The sequence below is a fragment of the Heterodontus francisci genome, chromosome 11 (assembly GCF_036365525.1).
Source record: "Heterodontus francisci isolate sHetFra1 chromosome 11, sHetFra1.hap1, whole genome shotgun sequence".
In the NCBI taxonomy this organism is placed as follows: Eukaryota; Metazoa; Chordata; class Chondrichthyes; order Heterodontiformes; family Heterodontidae; genus Heterodontus; species Heterodontus francisci.
The window spans coordinates 66,055,580-66,079,441 of NC_090381.1; the positions used below are offsets into that span (position 1 = coordinate 66,055,580).

General features: G+C 44.2%; 1 protein-coding gene across 1 annotated transcript in view; it reads left to right on the forward strand.

The window, feature by feature from the left end:
* Nucleotides 1-11,233, forward strand: part of LOC137375034 (neuroligin-1-like) — a 280,017-nt gene extending 268,784 nt beyond the window's left edge. The window contains exons 5-8 of the mRNA XM_068041657.1: nt 7,789-7,938; nt 8,845-8,965; nt 10,957-11,048; nt 11,097-11,233. Coding sequence (XP_067897758.1) covers nt 7,789-7,938; nt 8,845-8,965; nt 10,957-11,048; nt 11,097-11,233 — 500 coding nt within the window. The remainder of the gene's footprint in view (nt 1-7,788; nt 7,939-8,844; nt 8,966-10,956; nt 11,049-11,096) is intronic.
* Nucleotides 11,234-23,862: the final 12,629 nt, after the last annotated feature.

Sequence of the window (23,862 nt, forward strand, 5' to 3'; positions counted from 1 at the left end):
TTCCAGAATGCAGAGTGAGGACCCTGTGTATCCCCTCCTTCCTTCCAGAATGCAGAGTGAGGACCCTGTGTATTCATCCCCCCTTCCAGAATGCAGAGTGAGAACCCTGTGTATCCCCACCCTCTCTCCTCCCCTTAGGAATGCAGAGTTAGATCCCTGCATATTCCCCCTCCCTCCTCCATTTAGAATGCAGAGTTGGATCCCTGAATATCCCCCCTCCCTCTTCCCTTTAGGGATGCAATGTTAGATCCCTGAATATTCCCCCTCCCTCCTCCCTTTAGGGATGCAGAGTTAGACCCCTGAATATCCCCCCTCCCTTCCAGAATGCAGAGTTAGACCCCTGAATATTCCCCCTCCCTCCTGCCTTTAGGAATGCAGAGTTAGACCCCTGAATATCCCCCCTCCCTCCTCCCTTTAGGAATGCAGAGTTAGACCCTTGAATATCCCTCCTCCCTTCCATAATGCAGAGTGAGACCCCTGAATAACAGAACTTACCTTCACTGGCGACAGCTTCTGCCTCTGAGGACCCGCCAGTCTTTCAAAGCATGAACCTGATGGTACATGACAGCTGCCCATTCAGTCAAAAATCTGGAAGTGTCAGTGGAGAGGCGGCGGGCTGCACAATCAGCAAAGGTAAATACTCTTTACCTTATGCTAATTGTGGTGCTGCCGCCGTGCGGTGGGGGTCCACACCGAGGTCCCGCTGCCGGTAATATGTGCCAGGCCCTTCTCGATGTCACGGGTCGTGGCAAGCCTCTCCCTGCAGCATTTTACTGGCCCCCTCACCACGACCCGCAGAGAAATGTGTGGAGAAATTAGGTTTGATTTTACCGACCCCCCGATGTCGGGGGTCATGGCTGGGGGGCCTGGAAAATGCCTCCAGGAGAGGCCTGACACATGCCTCAACACCAGGAAGATCCAGCCCCATATTGCCGGCGGCAGCGAGGCCTAGTGGCCCCCACCCTCACTGCTCAGTGGCGGCATCAAATTTAAATATGTAAATGTATTTAAAGTAATTAATTAAATACTTACCCGCTCCCGCCATCTGTCCTGGTGCCATCCTGGTGGCAGCCGGCACTCCCGCGCCTTCGGATTTCCATTTGGAGATCCAAGGTGGAATACTGGTGGAGAGGCAGCAGGTATGTTTCCAGGGCCGGGGGTGGGGGGTGGGTGGGGAGGATGGTTGGTGTGGTGGGGACCGGGGTCAAATGTTTTTGATTGGTCGAGGGGATGGTGGAAAGGGGTAAAGTTCAGAGTTTATGAAATTTGTGGGGGGATGGTCAGGAACACAGGGCAAGTTCTTTTTGGGGAGTAGAGGACAAGTAATAAATTTGATGGTCGTTGGGAGGGTGGGAGAGGGTCGAGATAGCTTTAATTTTTTTACACTCGTGTTTCTTTAAAAATGTAAATTAAATTGAAGGGCTGAAAGCCTTTTAAAAATGGCGTCGGCACCTGCACAGTCATCGGGGGGAGGGAAACGGTCCATCCCGACCATGTAAATGAGGTGCCACGTTTAATATCGCGGCAGCTCCGTGGAGTAAAGCCCGTGCATACCGGCTGCTATCTTTGAAGCTCGCTGCGGAGATCAGTGGCGAGCTTGTAAAATGCAGCCCACTATTTTATTGATGTATACTTTTAGTTGGTTTTTTATAGAATCCTAGAAAATGTGTGACAAAGAAGGAGGCCATTCGGCCCATTGTGTCCATGCTGGTCGACAAAGAACTAACCAACCTAATCCCACCTACCTGTACTTGGTCCGTAGTCCTGCAAGACACAGTTCTTCAAGCAGAAATCCAAGTACTTTGTAAATGTGGTGAGAGTTTCTGTTGCTACCACGTCCTCAGGCAGTGAGTTCCAGTTCCCTACCACCATCTGGGTCAAAAAATGGTCTGCAATTTATACTCCCGCAATCGAAATCGGCGGCAGGCGAAAACAATGCTGGTCACTGATGCCATTTTTAAAGGGCTTTGAGCCCAACCGTTGAATTCAAAAAGTTAAAGAGACATTTAATTAAAAACATTTACTTTGCCCCTCACTCACCACCCCCCCATGACCAAATAATTAATTACTAGCCCTCTCCCCCCCAAAAAAACTTACCTTGTCCACCTGATCTCCCCCCCACAAAGTGCTTAAACTTTAAACTATAACCCTTCCCACCATCCCCAACACCAATGATATTACTTTGACCCCGCTCCCTCCACTGCCCACTGGGGAGGTGGTGGCAGAGTGGTATTGTCACTGGACTAATAACCCAGAGAGCCAGGGTATTTCTCTGGGGACATGGGTTCAAATCCCACCACAGCATAAGGTGGAATTTGGATTCAATTTATAAATCTGGAATTAAAAGTTAGTCTAATGATGCCCATGAAACCATTGTCAATTGTTGTAAGAACCCATCTGGTTCACTAATGTCCTTGAGGGAAGGAAATCTGCTGTCCTTACCTTGTCCAGACCCACAGCAATGTGGTTAACTCTTAAATGCCCTTTGACTTGGCTGAGCAAGCCACTCAGTTGTATCTAACCGCTATGAAGTCAATGAAACCGGATGCACCACCCGGTATCGACCGAGGCACTGGAAACAGCAAACCCAGCCCTGTCGACCCTGCAAAGTCCTCCTCACTAACATCTTGTTCCAAAGTTGGGAGAGCTGTCCCACAGACTACTCAAGCAACAGCCTGATATAGTCATACTCATGGAATCATACCTTACAGACAATGTCCCAGACACTGCCATCACCATCCCCAGGTACGTCCTGTCCCACGGGCAGGACAGACCCAGCAGAGGTGGCAGCACAGTGGTATACAGTCGGGAGGGAGTCCTCAACATCAACTCTGGATCTCATGAAGTCTCATGGCATTAGGTCAAACATGGGCAAGGAATCCTCCTGCTGATTACCTCCCTCAGCTGATGAATCAGTACTCTTCCATGTTGAGCACCACTTGGAGGAAGCACTGAGGGTGGCAAGGGCATAGAATGTACTCTGGGTGGGGGAATTCAATATCCATCACCAAGAGTGGCTCGGCAGCACCACTACTGGCCGAGCCCTAAAGGACATAGCTGCTAGACTGGGTATATAGCAGGTGGTTAAGAAAAAACGTACTTGACCTTGTCCTCACCAATCTCCCTGCTGCAGATGCATCTGTCCATGCCAATATTGGTAGGAGTGACCACCTCACAGCCCTTGTGGAGAAGAAGTCCCGCCTTCACATTGAGGATACCGTCCATCGTGTTGTGTGGCACTACCACTGTGCTAAATGGGACAGATTTCGAACAGATCCAGCAATGCAAAACTGGGCATCCATGAGGCGCTGTGGGCTATAAGCAGCAGCAGCAGAATTGTACTCAACCACAATCTGTAACCTCATGGCCCGGCATATTTCCCACTCTACCATTACCATCAAGCCAGGAGACCAACCCTGGTTCAATGAAGAGTGCAGGAGGGCATGCCAGGAGCAGCACCAGGCATACCTCAAAATGAGGTGTCAACCTTACAACACAGGACTACAGTAGACAGAGCTAAGCAATCCCATAACCAATGGATCAGATCTAAGCTCTGCCCTGCAGTCCTGCCAAATCCACCCGTGAATGGTGGTGGACAAATAAACAACTAACTGGAGGAGGTGGCTCCACAAATCCCCATTCTCAATGATGGGAGAGCCCAGCACATCAGTGCAAAAGATAAGGCAGAAGCATTTGCAACAATCTTCAGGCAGAAGTGCCGAGTTGATGCTCCATCTCGGCCTCCTCCTGAGGTCCCCAGTATCGCAGATGCCGGAGTTCAGCCAATTTGATTCACTCCACGTGATATCAAGAAATGACTGAAGGCACTGGACACTGCAAAGGCTATGGGCCCTGACAATATTCTGGCAATAGTACTGAAGACCTGTGCTCCAGAACTTGCCGTGCCTCTAGCCAAGCTGTTCCAGTACAGCTACAACACTGGCATCTACCCTGCAATGTGGAAAATTACACAGATATGTCCTGTACACAAAAAGCAGGACAAGTCCAACCCAGCCAATTACCGTCCCATCAGCCTACTCTCAATCATCAGTAAAGTGATGGAAGGTGTCATCGACAGTGCTATCAAGTGGCACTTCCTTAGCAATAACCTGCTGAGTGACGCCCAGTTTGGGTTCCACCAGGGCCACTCAGCTCATTACAGCCTTGGGTCAAACATGGACAAAAGAGCTGAACTCAAGAGGTGAGGTGAGAGTGGATGGAGTACATTGGTGTAGGGGATGACATCAAGGCATCATTTGACCGATTATGGCGTCAAGGAGCCCTAGCAAAACTGAAGTCAGTGGGAATCAGGGGAAAACTCTCCGCTGGTTGGAGTCACACCTATCGCAAAGGAAGATGGTTGTGGTTGTTGGAGATTAATCATCTCAGCTCCAGGACAGCGCTGCAGGAGTTCCTCAGGGTAGTGTCCTAGGCCTACCCATCTTCAGCTGCTTTATCAATGACCTTTCTTCAATCATAAGGTTAGAATTAGGGATGTTCGCTGATGATTGCACAATATTCAGCACCATTCGCGACTCCTCAGATACTGAAGCAGTCCGTGTAAAAATAGCAAGACCTGGACAATATCTAGGCTTGGGCTGATAATTGGCAAGTAACATTCGTGCCACAGAAGTACCAGGCAATGACCATCTCCAACAAGAGAATCTAACCATCTCCCCTTGACATTCAATGGCATTACCATCACTGAATCCTCCACTATCAACAGCCTAGAGGTTACCATTGACCAGAAACTGAACTGGAGTAGCTATATAAATACCATGGCTACAAGAGCAGGTCAGAGGCTGGGAATTCTGTGGCGAGTAACTCAACTTCTGACTCCCAGAAGCCTGTCCACTATCTACAAGGCACAAGTCAGGAGTGTGATGGAATACCGTCCATTTGCCTGGATGGGTGCAGCTCCAACAACACTCAAGAAACTCAACACCATCCAGGACAAAGCAGCCCACTTGATTGGCACACCATCTACAAACATTCACTCCCTTCACCACCGACGCACAGTGGCAGCAGTGTGTACCATCTACAAGATACACTGCAGCAATTCACGAACACTCCTTAGACAGCACCTTCCAAACCCATGACCTCTACCAACTAGAAGGACTAGGACAGCAAATGCATGGGAACACCACCACCTGCAAGTTGCCCTCCAATTCACACACCATCCTGACTTGGAACTACATCGCCATTCCTTCACCGTCGCTGGGTCAAAATCCTGGAACTCCCTTTCTAACACCGCTGTGAGTGTACCTACCTCACATGGACTGCAGCAGTTGAAGAATGCAGCTCACCACCACCTTTTCAAGGACAATTAGGGATGGGCAATAAAGGCTACCCACATCCCATGAATGAATTTAAAAAAAAAGAAACTTACCTCCACCCCCTCCCATCAGTGTTCCGCCTCGGTTCCACGGACGGGGATCTGAAGGTGCGGGATTGCTGGCCAGTGGCATGAAGATTGCAATGGGACAGACGGTGGGAATGTAAATATCCTAAATTTATAGATTTTAATTAATTTAAATATTTAAATTGTGGTCTCGTCGCCAAGCGGCCAGGGGAGCAGCCTCGCCACCACCAGCAATATCGGGCCGGGCCCTCCTGGCGTTAGGGTGCATGGCAGCCCTCTCCCGGAGGCATTTTCCGCCCCCCACCACCCCGCCACAACCCCTGATGTTGGAGGGTCTGTAAAATTCAGCCCAATGTTTCCAAATCTCCCCTCTAATCCCCCAATGTGCTCTGGTTTTTGACACCTCTGCTAAGGTAAATAGATTGTCCCTATCTTCTCTATCTAGGCCCCTCGTAACATTATACAGCCCAATTAAGTCACTTTTCAGCCTTCTCTGTTCTAAGGAAAACAACCCCAGCCTATCCAATCTTTCCTCATAGCTAACATTTTCCAGTCCTTGTAACAACCTTGTAAAGCTCCTCTGCACCCTCTCCAGTGCAATCACATCTTTCCTGTTATGTGGTGACGAGAACTGTATGCAGTTTATGAAGCAAATGATATTAATATGAAGTACTTCCAAGCAAATTAGTGTTAACAAAGCCTTCAGCAGTGGTTGGTGTTATGACCGAGGTTGGATGAATGCACTGTCTTTCTCTCGTTCCACTACACCAATGGTCACAACGCATGTTTAAATATTTTACTGAGTTACCGATAGGGCCAATTATATACTTTATCTATATTAGTTTCAGAATAAAAAAATCTGCCAACCAGGTTTCTTTAATAAACAACAAAATTATTGATTTATTATAAAACAAGACTTGTTCATTAAAGTTGGAAAAGTATCAAAACACAGTTTGAAACATGAAAGTATAAATATATACATTTCTAAAATAACCCAACACACACACACATTGGCCAAGTGACATGACTGTCATTTATTTGTTTCTGTTTTTGTTTATTTGAGACTAAATTGATAACTTGAGATCATTTCAGTTGTCCAAGTTGGTGATGTTTGATCCCAAAATAATTCGTGTACATGTAGTTATTGTTCATAGAAATCTCCCAATTTCAAGCCTTAGACTGTTACTGCCTATATTTTATTTTATTCCATCTTCAATGAAAAATTTCACTCTTTCTAATGGTAAGAGGGATGCTCCATGCTGGATGTTCCACTCATTGTGACACACTCATTGCTGAATAGTATTCAGTTAAAATAGTATTCCAGTTAAAGAAAAAATAAAGAAAAATGAAAAAACTGGCTCTGCAGAGATCAACATTTAAAAAAATACTTTGCCCAAGTTATTGTCAATTCTTGAAGAAAAAGGATAAGATATGGAATGTTCCAGATGGCCTTTGGTCTGGCATCCAGGTACCATAAACAGCTGTCACTGGGATCTTTCTGGAGCAGTTTTGTTCAGGAGAAATCGAGGAGTAGTCTTGCAGGCTTGTCAGGAGAATTTCTGCATCAGTGGTTTCAGCTATCACACTGGATTCTCAGAAGCTTTTCCAAAACAGGTGGCAAAGGACGTGTTGGGTAGCTTCTCTCTTTGCAGGCTAAACACCAACTGAGCATTCAAATAGTCCAAGCCAAATCAAAAAGCGAAAACTCCTGACAACCATAAACCTAGACATGTGACTTCCCTGTAAACAACTCTAATAGCCAGCTAGGCTCGTTATGTTTATTTTAGCACTTCATTGCCTCTTCCTGTAAGTGTTTTTGAAAAAAATCTCAAGTGTCCTTCCAGTAACCTTTAAAAAAAAACAAATCCAGGCATCTCCTTGGTCTTTCAAATGAGCCAATTTTCACAATCTTTTAAACACGAGTCCTCAAAAAATAATAGCGGAAGCACCTTCATGACAATGGATAGTTTGGAAAAGTTTGTTTTGCTATCAGGCAACTTGATGCCTTCATTACCGTTACTATATATCTGTGCAATAAGAATCTTACCTGTTCACTAACAGACATGATCACAAAAGCAGGAAGTGGTTCAGACATATTCCTGTCTCTTGGTCAAATCCAGCCCATTCCAAATATTGTAATTTTTTTAATGAGTTATTTTTTTAGCAAAGAGTAGCCTGATTGCACTTCCTGCTCACTGGCCATTTGAGTTGAGTTTCGCTTGCCTCTAAAATCTGCTGTAATCCAACATAAAAAAAAAATTAAACGGATTATTGTCAGTGAAGCAAACATTTGCTTGAGAAATTTACTGCATCAAATAAACCTTTTTAAATTAAGTAACTTACAAACTTATTATTACAAAATGAGAAATGTTCTTACACTGCCTCCATTGCTGCTTCCAAATTTTTTGAACTGTGTAATTTTTCAGATATTCGAGATAGTGGACCAAAACCTGTTATGGTCTTCATCCATGGTGGTTCATACATGGAGGGCACAGGAAATATACTTGATGGAAGTGTACTGGCAAGTTATGGCAATGTGATAGTCATCACTGTCAACTACCGGCTTGGTGTTTTAGGTAAGAACATGCTTCTTTTGTAATTCATTATTGGTCCATTTTTTGTTCAAATTCTTGGGAAAATTACATTTGTGTATTCTGCGGCTCATATATGATTTCTGTGCTTAAAATATATCCCAAATATTCAATTGACTTGTTGAAATGTGAGATATGTAGTACAATGCCTGGATTTTTCACTAAGATCAACTACAATATACCCATAGTGAAGTTAATAATTCATATGGATGAAGTGACAGCACAGGTATTGAGCACTGTATTGCATTCAAACACTTGCTTCTTTTCTCTGAAATCTGGGTTTCAATCCAGACCAGTCAGGTGGTTTGAGATATCCTTTCTGAAGGTTGTAACAGTCTTCCTGAGTGAAATAGTTGGTTCCTAATGGATGCAAGTTGACTGAACATTTAGCTTCAAAATTGCCACAATTGTCCCTGGCTCATCCATCAAACTCTGAGTGGCAATAAACAGGCAACTTAGTAGTGCAAAGGGACTGTTGTCCTGAGCTTGGTGTTCAGATATGTTGTTAGAGTTAAAGTAGAACTTGCATTATCTGTACTTTTGCTATTTCTAGCCAAAAGTGTTTGATGCTATCAAAGGTACAGCATAAAAATATAGTCAACAGTTAATCCATGATGCTGTGGTTTATTGTAAAAGTAGGCATAATAATCTGTATTTGTACTGGAGCTACAAACAAATATTGGTTGTACAAACCTGATCATAATTTGAATATTAAGTAAATCATATGGATAAAAGTTAAGTGTTCTATCACTTAAGTGGAAATCTTTGTTATACATTGTAAACCTTTTCTTACTCTTGTGCTATAACCCTTGAAATCAACCAGAAGGTGTATAATATGCAGCATAATGTTTAGTATGTGGCTTACATATGTGATCCATTTTGTTATTCAAGATTTGAAGTGCGTGTGCTGTAATCTAAATTCTAACATGTTTGTACCATTTAGAAGAAAACTGGTGGAGCATAAAAAAAACATTAAAAGAATGAATCAGAATAGTAGCAGAAATGGGGTGAGGTCAGGGCTGATTTTTTTGATTTTTATTCACAGCAAAATGAACATTCCCGAGTTTTTCACTGAGGGAGAGAACAAAGGCAAAGAAACAGTTTACACCCTTAACTTTAAACTGATATCTCTAGTAGCAATCTTAATGTAACATGACTGGAGATAATTTTATGGAATCAGGTAGATATTTCCATCAAGAATACACAAGATGAAAAAAGTACTTTGTCTAACTTTCTCCATGTTATTCCCTCTACAGCAAAAATATATATAAAGGACTTTGTCGTCACAGAACCCAAAATACCAAGTTATTGTTGATTATGGGAAATGCAGCCTCTGTATTCATGCTATTTTGTTTAAGACAATACCATTTTCTAGGCTTAACCCTTGAACTTACCTCACATGGACTTAAAATTCCAATGTAATTAATAGGGTTCTCAATTTACCTATCCATTTTCACTGTTGTAATTCTCCACTTGGGAGGGCAGCCTGAGTTCCAAACCCCTCTACCTTAGTTGGTACTGTTGCTCCATAACAGAGAGACCTAATTTCCTTTTGCTTATTTTTATTTCTTCTTTTATCACCCATTCCCTTTTCTTTTTTCCACTCTGTTAGCCCAATCAATACCTGGGCACACTGTCCTGCTAGTGCTGGGTCTGAATCAACCAAGGTTGGGATTGAAATTTAGGAGTTCTTAGCCAGTATTTTCCATTTCAGCAGTGCTGAACAATGTCAGAATTATGGGTAGTGGGTGCAGAATTTCCTAACATGCACTTGCCACGTGCACCAGGAGCCTAAGCTGAAAAATTCTGCCTTCTTTGTCTTAGTGCAAGAATCTTTTCTTCTTACATGTTCTTTGTTTTAGAGGAGTTACATCATCATTCTAGTAAAATAATAAAGACATAATTTCTCAAGTGCTTTTTTAAAAAGCTAATTATTTTTAAAGCTTCTTAAAAATTTTTAACAGTTCTAAAATAGTTTGGGCTGTAAACATATCACATCTGCTGCTATACTAACTTTCCTAGCAGTCAATGTGGTGTATGTGGAAGCAGTTTTTAGATTAGGCTGTTCCAGGAACTGAACATGCTTGACAACTATTGAAAAACATGACAGTGTTCAAAGTTGTACATTAGCAATGAATTATTAACTTTTATTAGTTTCTATTTCTACCTTTTTCATTTGATTTTGTAAACTTGCTGGTATCAAAATTTGGTAAACAACTTTTCCATGGATATGATCTTGCATGGCACGAATACATTAGTTGATATACACAGATGCAGACATGAGAGTCCTGAGATTCCTGGAGGTCTGCTTTATTGTTGCAAATGCAGCGGAGTGAAACCCCTGCCTACCCTTGCCATTTTCTGGAGACTCCATTCCATTTTCTGGGTACTGGGTTACTTGCTTATAGCAGCGAAAGCTTGAAGAAACACTGCTAATGGATTAAAATTTCTGCTTGAGGAAGGTAACTGATCACTTATCTTACTCTGATAAAGGCTTGGGGCTGAATTTTACTAGCGCTTTGAAGTCAGCGGCCTTCAGGCGCGGATGTGCTATCGCTGAGCCCCTGCAATATTTCGTACATGGGCTCATTTAAATGGAGAGGGAAGAGCAGCTGCCCACGATGACGTCTAGAGGGGACGGCCATTCCATCCCCAGCAACTGCATCCGGCACCACCATGCAGGCGCCGGCGCCATTTTTAAAGGGCTACAAGCCCTTCAGTGCCATTTAAATGTTTTAAGAGACAGGATTGTTACAAAATTGAAATAAAACTTTATTAATCCTTCCAATCCCCTCGCCCACCTCCCCCACAATGAATAATCCATTTTTTTTGTCCTATCCCACCAAAGAAAAGTGAGTTTTCACTCAAGACCTCTCCCCCGAACTTTATTCCCTTTGACCCTAAGCCCCTTCCCACCATCCCCGCAACCAATCGGAGCGGTTTTCTCCGCTCCCCCCTCACCCACTGTGCCCTGAAATTTTCACTCCTCCCCCTCCCTACCAGTGTCACACTTCGGAATTCTGAACGGAATTCTGAAGGTGCGGGACATCCGGCCAGTGGCCATAATATTGGTGTGGGACGGCCGGCGGGACAAGGTAAGTTGATTTGTATGTTTATTCATTAATTTTAATATTTAAATGAAGGCCCTGCCATCGAGCGGTGGGTGGGCTGCACCGAGGCCTTGCCACCCCCAGTAAATGCAATGAGGCCTTCTCGGCGTCGGAGGTCGTGGCGGGCCTCTCACAGAAGAATTTTACGGGCCCCCTGCCGTGACCCCTGACGCCAGAGGCCTCATAAAATTCAGCCCTTGGTGTCTCCTTAGAACCTCAGTGGGACTTAGACCAGTCCTCAGTCTTTGAGAGTTAAGCTGAGGGCTTTTAAAGGCAGTATTCTTCTGAGCCTGGGAACCCAGCAGAATTTCTTGATGTGGGGGGGAGGGGGGGGTTTGGAGGGTGGGGTGGGGGTGGAGATGGTGGATGCAGACAGAGATCCCCCATAGCTCTCCTTTCATTGGGATTTAAATGGCCATAGTAAATGAGACAGAATCCCAGTATAACTAGGTACTCCTCCAAGTGGAAATTATAATTTCCAACCTCTCCATATCTGAGAATTTTGGGGCCAGGCTACTTTGTAGCTGTTGGGTTCACAGCAACGATGACATCATCAAAAGATAGACACAAATTTGAGTGAAATTTTGCTTCTGTTGGTTCACAATTTTGCAGATTTGAAAAATGATGCCATCTGCCAAGAAGGTAAATTTTTGGATAAACAATAAATACTATGCTAATTGGACTGTGTGCAGCTAATGGATTTTCTTAAGCCCTTTCCATAATCTGCCTGAAATGGCAATACATATTATGTGCAGTAATATTTTTATGTCTTCTATATTTTCATTGAAGTACAATGCTGCTTTTGTCTGGAGTTAATATACAAAGGTAACAAAGGAAAGAAATAGATTATTTTGTCTATTGGATAAAGGGGCAGCAGAGAACCATCTCAACAGTGTTGTTATTGAAAGAGGTTGGAGTTTGAGAAGTTGTGCAAAACTTATCTTTTATAGAGCAAGTTACTGTTTTCCTGTCCATCAGTGATAACAGTGGCACCGAAATTATGTGCCTGCAAAGGAAGCATTAATGTATTTCAGTAGCAGATCTTGCAGAAAGCTTTTCTCACAGAATAAAATTGGACTACGACAGCTTTCTAAAATTAGAGCTGAAATATTCAGTGGCGAGGAGGGCGCTTTCATCATACATCTATCTGATGTAACTAGTCTGTCAAGCTACATGACCTTTTTCATTTCTGTTATAGCCATGAAATCCTTTGTAATTACAGGTGATTTTCTTTTCAGTTTTATAATCTTTTGAAATGTTTAGACTTTTAAAAATTGTTCTATTTTTTCAAAATCCAACTTTTGTTTTCCAAATAAATTCTATTTGCATGATACTGGTGTCTATTAAAGCATCCGAAAAGCATTGCTATTTTAGGCTAGTCAATGTCAACAATATTGAATTATCTAGCATCTGCCTTCTCGTTGACTGCTGGCACTGAAAATCACGTTGATCACTGCTGGACCTTGTGGACCATTTCACTAGGTCTGTAGCTGATGTTAGGAGAGTTGCCATGTGCTTAGTTTGAGAATCTAAATTTCAGATATCCATAAGGCTGTGGTATGAGTTTTAAAAATCAAATTTCTCCTAAGAAGCTGAAGGCTTAAACTCTTCTTAAAAATCAAGTATAAGTGAAAGCATTTCTCTATACATGCAATTTCTTTCAACACAAATGTAGTGGTTATGTTACACAAAATCTAGAAAAGTTCAAATATTTAGATTAAAAATGTTGTGTACTAAAAGAATAAGTCAGAAATTATGATTATGCAATGCATCAAAATCTATCCCATGAGGTCTTATAAAGATATTAAAAGGTAGAATGAAAAGAGAACAACCTGTACAATCAAATTGCTGTATTGCACTTTAAAAACAGTGCTTTCTATGTAATGGCTCTACGTGATTGCTTTGAGCATAAAGGTATTGCTAAAACTACATTTTTTAGTCCTTTCCAGCTGGATGTATGTCAGTGATGCTCTGTGTCATCCTGAGGCAACTCAGTTTTGTCAACATTAGTTGTTTCAAATGTGCTTGCAAACCTCAGCAACAGAATGCCCATACACCAAGTATTTCACCAGAGTTTGTAAATTAATAACAGAGCAAGTAGCAGGATAAAAATTAATTTGTTCAGAGCACATAATGATAACAACTATCTTGAATGAGTGTATGCCTTTAATGACAGAGGTTTGAGTATTTAGGCACCATGCCACAAAGTCCCCCACAGCCTATGACTTAATTGAAGTTGATAACTTAAACTCTTTCAGTTAAGACTATGGCTTAACCTCCTTGATTTGGAATGGAAGTGATTCAAATGGTTAAGAGTTTTCAATCACTATCTTACTTGAAGTATTGAAAGCTTAAGCTAATCAGAAAGAGTACATTAGTTTTCACAATACAGTTATTGCCTTTGATTCCTCAAGAAGATATGGGAGAGGAGTTTCAACTGTCAGATGCTGTTACTCACGTGAAAATCGGGTGATCGGGAGAGGAAACTCTGGTGAGGAACTTGCACACCCATTTGCTTGCCTGATTCAATTATTATGTACGCCTTTAAATGGGTATCCAGTACACCTGCCTTGTGGAGATCCTATGCCAGTTGTAGGAGCCCAGCAAAGTGAATGCTTGTTCCAGTTTTTCCAGACATTGAGTAGCTTAACCTGTGGTCCTTAAAAGGACCAGTGGAAGTTGTTCAGAAAATGTACATTTTTTGCTTACTTTTACAAAGATTTTTGTGCCTCCTCCTGACGCCAGAAAATTTTTTCATCCTGCATTGGCTAGTTCTCGTCCACCACCCCTGAATCTGTACTCTTTTCTCCCCTTGCCCCACTGCCCTACCTACTGGTCAGCTTCTTGACGAAATCAGTCGGTTTTCTGCTGCACCAAATGTGGATCCATTGCAGCTTGCCTGTAAAATTGAAATCAGGTCCACATCTATTAATGGTTTGAGCCTACTGACTGTGGCCTTGAGTGAGAGCCTGCTGTTGCCATTTTGATCCCGACTTAAGAATCTCTCCCATTGTCTCATGCAGATTAATAAAATTATCTTGGGAAACAATGGCCGGAATTTTACGCCCTCCCACAGGAGCGGGCTGGTGGCAGGTGGGGGGGGTGGGGGTCGTAAAATTGAGTGTGAGGCGGAGGTGGCATTCCTGATGCCTTCCCGCCCCACTGCAATTTTACCACGGGCAGCGGCAGTGAGAAATGGCCCGCCCACCCCAGGCTAATCAAGGCCCTTAAGTGGCCAGTTAAGTGTTATATAAGGACCTCCTACCACCACCACTGATATTTTACCAGTGGCTGGCGGGTGCCTCAGGCCCCCAGAATGCCACTAGGTCAAACCTGGCACCCTCCTGGCATGCTGGGGGGAGGAGGGCCCTCCTGATTGAGCACCCTGTGCCCACAGAGGGATGCCACGAAGCCCCAACCTTCCCCATTGAAAGAAAGTCCCCCTCCTCCCCACAACCGACCCCTCCTTGCCTTGCCGGAGCCCGGCTGATAGTCCCCGGCAAGGCCCCAAAACCTGCCTCGCTTCTGGGGCCGACGTCCATGATCCTGCCATTTGCTGGGTGCAGTCCCAGCAGTGGCCACCGCTCCCAGTGATGCTGCTGGGACTGAGAGCTGCTGGCCTGCTGATTGGGCAGCAGCTCTTGCAGGCGGGACATCCTGCCTCAAGGAGGTGGAGTCCCACCCAAGTCCAATTAAGGGTGTGGGCCACATAAAGTCCTGACGTGGCTCCCAGGCCTGGCAGAGACGGGCTCTCCAACAACTTTTTGACAAGTGGGTGGGGCCTCCCGCCCAATGTAAAATTCCAGCCAATGTAATTTTTTTTAAAAATCAGAATGCTCGTTATCCAAACTTGTTTTTGTGCTTCATAGATACAGACTTTGCATTTACAATATATTTCATTAAAATGTTACGTTTAGGAACTGAATAAAATATATGGGAGTAATTTTAACCTAACCCACCTGGTGTATATGTGGCAGATTTTGGTTAGACCCCCACTTTAAATCATACCTGATTTCACACTCTACTGGCTTCACTTCAGTACCCACTGACACCTTCCTATCAACTGACATCCTGCTCTGGCTCACTGACTGGTGCTTCCCACCGGTTTTAGGCAGGAGATGAGAATATTGGTTATATTACTGCGACTAGTAATCCAGACTCCTGGACTAATGATCCAGTGAGATGTGTTCAAATCCCATTACGGCAGTGTGAAATTCACAGAATTGTTTCGGCACAGAAGGAGGCCATTCGGCCTATCATGTCTGCACTGGCTCTCCGAATGAGCAATTTACCTAGTGTCACTCCCCGCCTTCTCCCCGTAACCCTGCACATTCTTCCTTTTCAGATAACAGTCTAATTCCCTTTTGAATGCCTCAATTGAACCTGTCTGCACCACACTCTCAGGCAGTCCTTTTTTTTTAGTTCTTTCACAGGATGTGGGCGTCTTTGGCTCGGCCAGCATTTATTGCCCATCCCCAATTGCCCTAGGGAAGGTGGTGGTGAGTTGCCTTCTTGAACCACTGCAGTCCATATGGTCTAGGTACACCTGTAGTGCTGTTCGGAAGGGAGTTCCTGGATTTTGACCCAGTGACAGTGAAGGAATGGCGATATTGTTCCAAGTCAGGAATGCGTGTAGCTTGCAGGGGAACTTGCACTTTGTGGTGTTTCCATGCAACTGCTGCCCTTGTCCTTCTGGGTGGTAAAGGTCGCAGGTTTGGAAGGCGCTGTCAAAGGAGCCTTAGTGAATTGCTGTAGCGCATCTTGTAGATGGTACACACTACTGCCACTGCGCATCGGTGCCGGAAGAAGTGAATTTTGAAGGTGGTAGATGGGGTGCCAGTCAAGCGAGCTGTTTTGTCTTGGATGGTGTTGATATACTTGAGTGTTGTTGGAGCTGCACCCATCCAGGCAAGTGGAGAGTATTCCATCACACTCCTGACTTGTGCCTTGTAGATGGTGGACAGGCTGTGGGGAGTCAGAGGTGAGTTACTCGCCACAGAATTCCCAGCCTCTGACATGCTCTTGTAGCAACAGCATTTATATGGCTGGTCCAGTTCAGTCTCTGGTCAATGGTATCCCCCAGGATGTTGATAGTGGAGGATTCAACGATCGTAATGCCATTGAATGTCAAGGGGAGATGGTTGGATTCTCTCTTGTTGGAAATAGACATTGCCTGGCACTTGTGTGGTGCGAATGTAACTTGCCACTTATCAGCGCAAGCCTGGATGTCTTCCATATCCTGCTGCATATGGACATGGACTGCTTCACTATCTGAGGAGTCGCGAATGGTGCTGAGCATTGTGCAAACATGGGCGAACATCCCCACTTCTGACAAGATGGAGGGAAGGTCATTGATGAAGCAGCTGAAGATGGTTGGGCCTAGGACACTACCCTGAGGAACTCCTGCAGTGATGTCCTAGGGCTGAGACGATTGATCTCCAACAACCACAATCTTCCTTTGAGTTCGATATAATTCCAACCGGTGGAGAGTTTTCCCCTTGATTCCCGTTGACTCCAGTTTTGCTAGGGCTCCTTAATGCCACACTGGGTCAAATGCTGCCTTGATGTCAAGGACAGTCATTCTCACCTCACCTCTTGAGTTCAGCCTATTTGTCCATGTTTGGACCGAGGCTGTAATGTGGTCTGGAGCTGAGTGGCCCTGGCGGAACCCAAACTGAGCGTTAGTGAGCAGGTTATTGCTGAGTAAATGCTGCTTGATAGCACTGTTGACAACACCTTCCATTGCTTTGCTGATGATCGAGAATAAACTGATGGGGTGGTAATTGGTTGGGTTGAATTTTCCTGATTTTTGTGTACCGGACATACCTGGGAAATTTTCCGCATTGTTGGATAGATGCCAGTGTTGTGGCTGTACTGGAGCAACTTTGCTAGGGGCGTGGCCAGTTCTGGAGCATGAGCCTTCTGTATGATTGCCAGAATTTTGTCAGGGCCCATAGCCTTTGCAGTATCCAGTGCCTTCAGCCATTTCTTGATGCCACTTGGAGTGAGTCGAATTAGCTGAAGAATAGCATCTGTGATGCTGGGGATCTCAGGAGGAGGCTGAGGTGGATCATCCACTTAGCACTTCTGGCTGAAGATGATTTCAAATGCTGCAGCGTTGTCTTTTGCACTGATGTGCTGGGCTTGGCCATCATTGCGGATGGGGACATTTGTGGAGTCTCCTCCTCTGATGGGGATATTTGTGGTGCCTCCTCCTGTTAGGTGTTTAAATGTCCACCAACATTCACAACTGGATGTGGCAGGACTGCAGAGCTTAGATCTGATCTGTTGGCTGGGGGATTGCTTAACTCTGTCTATTGCATGCTGCTTCTGCTTTTTGGCATGCATGTAGTCCTGTGTTGTAGCTTCACCGGGTTGACACCTCATTTTTAGATATGGCTGGTGCTACTCCTGGCATGCTCTCCTACACGCTTCATTGGCAGACCTTAACCACTCGCTGCATGAAAAGGTTTTTCCTCTTGTTGCCATTGCTTCTTGTGCCAAATACCTTACATCTATGCCCTTTTGTTTTTGATCCTTTCATGACTGGGAACAGTTTCCCCCTATCTACTCTATCCAGACCCCTCATGATTTTGAATACCTCTACCAAATCACCTCTCAGCCTTCTCTTCTCCAAGGAAACCAGTCCCAACTTCTGCAGTGTATCTTCACAATTGAAGTTCTTCATCCATTCTCATGAATCTTTTTTGCACTTTCTCCAATGCCTTCACATCTTTCCTAAAGTGTGGCGCCCAGAACTGGATGCAATACTCTAGCTGAGGCCAAACTAGTGTCTTATTCAAGTTCAATATAACTTCCTTGCTCTTGTACTCTTGTACTTTATTAACCACTCTCTCAACCTGTCCTGCCACATTCAATGACTTATGCACATATACTCACCGGTCCCTCTGCACCTGCACCCCTTTTAGAGCTGTACCCTTTATTTATATTGTCTCTCCATGTTCTTCTGACAAAAATGAATGACTTCACATTTCTCTGCATTGAACTTCATCTGCCACTTTTCCACCCATTCCACCAACTTGACTATGTCATTTTTGAAGTTCTACACAATCCTCCTCACAGTGCACAATGCTTCCACGTTTTGTATCATCTGCAAATTTTGAAATTGTGCCCTGTACACCAAGGCCTAGGTCATTAATATATATCAGGAAGAGGAAGGGTCCCCAGGGGAACTCCACTACAAACATTCCTTCAGCCCAAAAAACATGCATTAATCTGTTTCCTGTTATACAGCCAATTTTGCATCCATGTTACTACTGTCCGTTTTATTCCACGCGCTATAACTTTGCTCAGAAATCTGTTTTGTGGCACTGCCTTTTGGAAATCCACGTACACCACAACAACAGAATTGCCCTCATCAACCCTCTCTGTTACCTCTTCAAAAAAACTCCAGCAAGTTAGTCAAACATGATTTTCCCTTAATAAATCCATGCTGGCTTTCCTTAATTTACTCACATTTGTCCATGTACCTATTAATTTTGTTCTGAATTATATTTCTAGAAGTTTCCCCACCACTGAAGTAAAACTGACTGGCCTATTTTGCAACATTTGCAATTCTCCAGTCCTCTGGCACCACCCCTGAGTCTAAAGAAGACTGGAAAATTATGGCCAATGCCTCCACAATTTCCACTCTCATTTCCCATCTGGTCCTGGTACTTTATCAACTTTTAAGTATAGACCACCTATCTAATACCTCCTTATCAATTTTACATCATTCTCATGCATTAATTACTTCCTCTTTCACCGTGGTCTGGGTAGCATCTTCTTCCTTAGTAAAAACAGATGCAAAGTATTCATTTCATACCTCAGGCATTCCCCCTGCCTCCATGTATAAATCCCCTTTTTCATCCCTAATCAGCCCTACTCCTCCTTTTACCACCTTTTTACTATTTATATGCCCATGGAAGACTTTGGGATTCCCTCTAATGTTAGCTGCCAGTCTCTTTTCATACTCTCTCGTTGCTTCTCTTATTTGCTTTTTCAATTGCCCTCTGAACCTTCTATATTCAGCCTGGTTCTCCATTGTATTATCCACTTGACGTCTGCCATTAGCACACTTTTTCTTCTTCATTTTAATCTCTCTCTCTTTTGTCATCCAGGGAGCTCTGGATTTGTTTGCCCTACCTTTCTCCTTCATGGTAATATACATTGACTGTGCCCGAGCTATCTCTTCTTTGAAGGCAGCCCATTGTTCTCCAATTGTTTTTCCTGCCAACCTTTGATGCCAATTTATCTGGGTCAGATCCATTCTCACCACATTGAAATTGACTTTCCCCCAGTTAATTATTCTTACTTTGGATTGTTCTTTGTTCTTTTCCATAGCCAACCTAAACCTTATGATACAATGATCACTGTCCCCTAAATGTTCTGCTACTGATATTTGATCCACTTGGGCCACCTCACTCCCAAGAACCAGGTTCAGTAGTGCCTTCCCTCTCATTGGACTGGAAACATACTGTTGTAGAAAATTCTCCTGAACACACTCTAAGAACTCTTGCCCCTCTCTGCCCTTTACACTTCTACTATCCCAGTCTATATTCAAATAATTAAAGTCCCCCATTATAACTACTTTATAATTCTTGCACCTCTGTAAATTCCTTGCAAATTTGTTCCTCTACATCCTTTCCACCAGTTGGTGGCCTATAGACTACGCCACAAAATGTAACTGTACCTGTTTTCTTCCTTAGTTCTAGCCAAATAGATTCTGTCCTTGACCCCTCTGGGATATCCTCTCTCCTGCACTGCAATGCTCTCCTTAATCAATACTGCCACTCCTCCGCCTTTTCTTTCTTTCCTATCTTTCCTGAATACCTTGTATCCAGGAATATTTAACACCCAGTCCTGCCTTTCTTTGAACCAGGTCTCTGTTATAGCCACAACATCATATTTCCACATGTCAATCTGCACCTCTAACTCACCAATCTTATTAACTACACTTTGTGCATTTACATACATGCACATTAACCCTGATTTAGACTTAATTACTTCCTCCCTTAATCTGCCCCCGCCTAATAACTTACTGTTCCGTACTCTAGTGCTATCTATCCCAGTATTCTGTACACCTTGGTAGTACTAACTAACACGCTCACGTTATGCACCTTATTCCTTTTTTCTACTTCTATAATTTGGTGCCCATTTAGTTTAAAACCTCCCCAACCACACTCGTGAACCTCCCCGCAAGGACATTGGTCCCAGTCCTGTTGAGATGCAACCTGTCCCTTTTGAATAAGTGCCTCCTGCCCCAGAACTGTTCACAATGCCCCAAGAATCTGAAACCCTCCTGCACCAAGCCTCAAACCACACATTGATCCTCCCTATCTTCCTATTTCTACTCTTGCTAGCACGTGACACTGGAGTAATCTGGAGGTTACTAGCCTCGGGGTCCTACTCTTTAACTTCATCCCTAACTCCTGAAAATCTGACCACAGGGGCCTCAATACCTGCCCTTGCTATGTTTTTGGTACCAACATGCACCACAACTTCTGGCTCACTCCCTTCCCCCTGCAGAATATCCTGCACTATCTTCGTGATGTCCTTTACCCTGGCACCAGGAAGGCAACACACCATGTGGGACTCATGATAACTTTTACAGAAATGCCTTTCGGTCCCCTGACTATGGAATCACCTATAACAACTGCATTTCTGCACTTTGCTGATCCCTCCTGTACAGTCCCATGCCCATTGATGCCATGGTTTGGATTGCACTCCTTCAAGGTGTTGTCACTCCTCAGCAGTCTCCAAAGCTGAGTACTGGTTAGAGAGTGGCACACACCCCGAAGACTCCTGCACTTCCTGCCTCTTCCTACTCTTCTGGATGACCACCCAACTACTATCCTGAACTCTCACTGCCTGTGGGGTGACCACTTCTTGGGATGTATAATACAGGAAACTGTCATGTTCCCTGATGCTCCGCAGTGATTCGAGCTGCCCCTCAAGCTCAGAACTCCTGAGCTCAAGTTGAAGCAGCTGGAGACACCTCCGACACACGTGGTCACCCAGTGACTGAAGTTCCCACATGGCGCAGGAATTGCAAGCAACAGGTCACAGCTGCCCATCCATGATCTAAACAAAAACCCTCTATTCCCTTTTCAAACAATCTATTTAGTACCCTATTTCAACTATCAATTTCAATTAATACCTCTACTCCTGCTTTGCGCTTATACGCTTAATACAACACTTACTGTTTCACTATCCCAATTGTTTTTAATTTCTCAGCTCCTAATTTGAACCAGTACCCTCCCTGCTGGGTTCACTGTCTTTCCATATGGTAAACTATAAAAGCTGCCTTAGTTTTTAGTTTTTATACCAATAAACTGATCAAGTCTTATTTTATACTTGATTAACTTAGATTAAATTAATAGCTTACTGGTATAGTCACCACAGCCAGCTTTCTGTCTCCCCACACTCTCTGTTGATTGTCACGTCACTCTGGTGTCACTTCTCAATTTCTGATTTGCCTCCAAATCTCCTGCTCCTCTCCAAGTCTCCAAGCTTCTGGTACACTTTTTAAATCCTCTCCTCTCCCGCTGCTTCTCTCCGAATCTTCAAGCTTTTGGCGCACTTTTTAAATCCTCTCCTCTCCCGCTGCTTTTCTCTGAATCTCAAGCTTTTGGCGTGCTTTTTAAATACTCTCCTGCTGCTTCTCTTTAAATTCAGTTAATTCAATAAAGTTGGAATTTAAAAGCAGTATCAGTAATGATGACAATGGCATTACCAGATAGTTGTAGAAACCCAATCGGTTTACCAATGTCCTTTGATGAAGGAAAGCTGCCATCATTACCTGATCAGACCTGTATGTAATTTCAGATCCCCAGCAATGTGGCTGACTCTTAACTGCCCTCTGAATTAGCCGAGCAAGGCACTTAGTTGCATCAAAACAATATGAAAAACAATAAGATTAAAACAAGACTGACAACCCGGCATCAGATTTGAACTGGACAGTGGCGCACACAGCCTAGTCACCCCTGCAAAGTCCTCCTCACTTACATCTAGGGACTTATGCCAAAATTTGGAGAGCTGTCTCATAGACTATTCAAGCAATAGCTTAACATATAATAATCACATTATTATACCTTTCAGCCAACATTACAGGGTCCTTAATCTCCATCCCAGTTCCACAGGTCGGATAGATCCACCAGAGTTCATGGCACGCTGGTATAGAATCAGAAGGAGTGGCCCTGGCAGTACTCAACATTGCCTCCAGACCCCACGAATTCTTATGGCATCAGGTCAAAAATGGGCAAGGAAACCTCTTGCAGATTAGCATCTACTGCCCTCCCTCAGCTGATGAATCAGTACTCCTCCATGTTGAACATCACTTGGAGAAGCAGTGAGGGAAGCAAGGACACAGAATGCACTCAGGGTTTGGGGACCAATGTCCATTGCTAAGTGGGTTGGTAGAACCACTACTGGCTAAGCTGGCCTAGCCCTGAAGGACAAAGCTGCTAGACTGGACTTGCGGCAGGTGGTGAGAGAGCCAACACGAGAGAGAAACTTATTTGACCTCGTCCTCACCAATCTACCTGTCATAGATGCATCTCTCCTTGACCGTATTGGTAGGAATGACAACTGCATAATCCTTTTGAGATAGAGTTCTGTCTTCAAACTGAGGACACTCTTTCCTTTGTGTTTTATGGTACTATCATCATGCTAAATAGGATAGATTCAGATCAGATCAGGCAGCTCAAAACTGGGCATCCACGAGACACTGTGGGGTGCAGAATTGTATTTTACCATAATCTGTAATCTCATCATCCAGCATATAAAACAAGGAACAAAGAACAGTACAGCACAGGAACAGGCCATTCGGCCCTCCAAGCCTGCGCCGATCTTGATGCCTGTCTAATCTAAAACCTTCTGCACTTCTGGGGACCGTATCCCTCTATTCCTATCCTATTCATGTATTTGTCAAGATGCCTCTTAAACATCACTATCGTACCTGCTTCCACCACCTCCCCCGGCAGCAAGTTCCAGGTACTCACCACCCTCTGTGTGAAAAACTTGCCTCGCACATCCCCTCTAAACTTTGCCCCTCTCACCTTAAACCTATGTCCCCTAGTAACTGACTCTTCCACCCTGGGAAAAAGCTTCTGACTATCCACTCTGTCCATGCCACTCATAACTTTGTAAACCTCGATCATGTCACTCCTCCACCTCCGTCGTTCCAGTGAAAACTACCCGAGTTTATCCAACCTCTCCTCATAGCTAATGCCCTCCAGACCAGGCAACATCCTGGTAAACCTCTTCTGTACCCTCTCCAAAGCCTCCAAGTCCTTCTGGTAGTGTGGCAACCAGAATTGCACGCAATATTCTAAGTGTGGCCTAACTAAGGTTCTGTACAGCTGCAGCATGACTTGCCAATTTTTATACTCTATGCCCCGACCGATGAAGGCAAGTATGCCTTCTTGACTACCTTATCCACCTGCGTTGCCACTTTCAGTGACCTGTGGACCTGTATGCCCAGATCTCTCTGTCTGTCAATACTCCTAAGGGTTCTGCCATTTCTCCTCATCTCAGTCCTAAATGATCAGCCCCTTATCCTGAGACTGTGTCCCATGTACTAGATTCCCCAGTCAGAGGAAATAACCTCTCAGTGTCTACCCTGTCAAGCCCCCTCAGAATTTCGTATGTTTCAATGAGATCACCTCTCATTCTTCTAAACTCCAGAGAATATAGACCCAGTTTATTCAGCCTGTTGTCATAGGACAACCCTCTCATTCCTAGCGATCAATCTAGAGAACCTTCGCTGTACCACCCCTATTGCAAGTATATCCTTAAA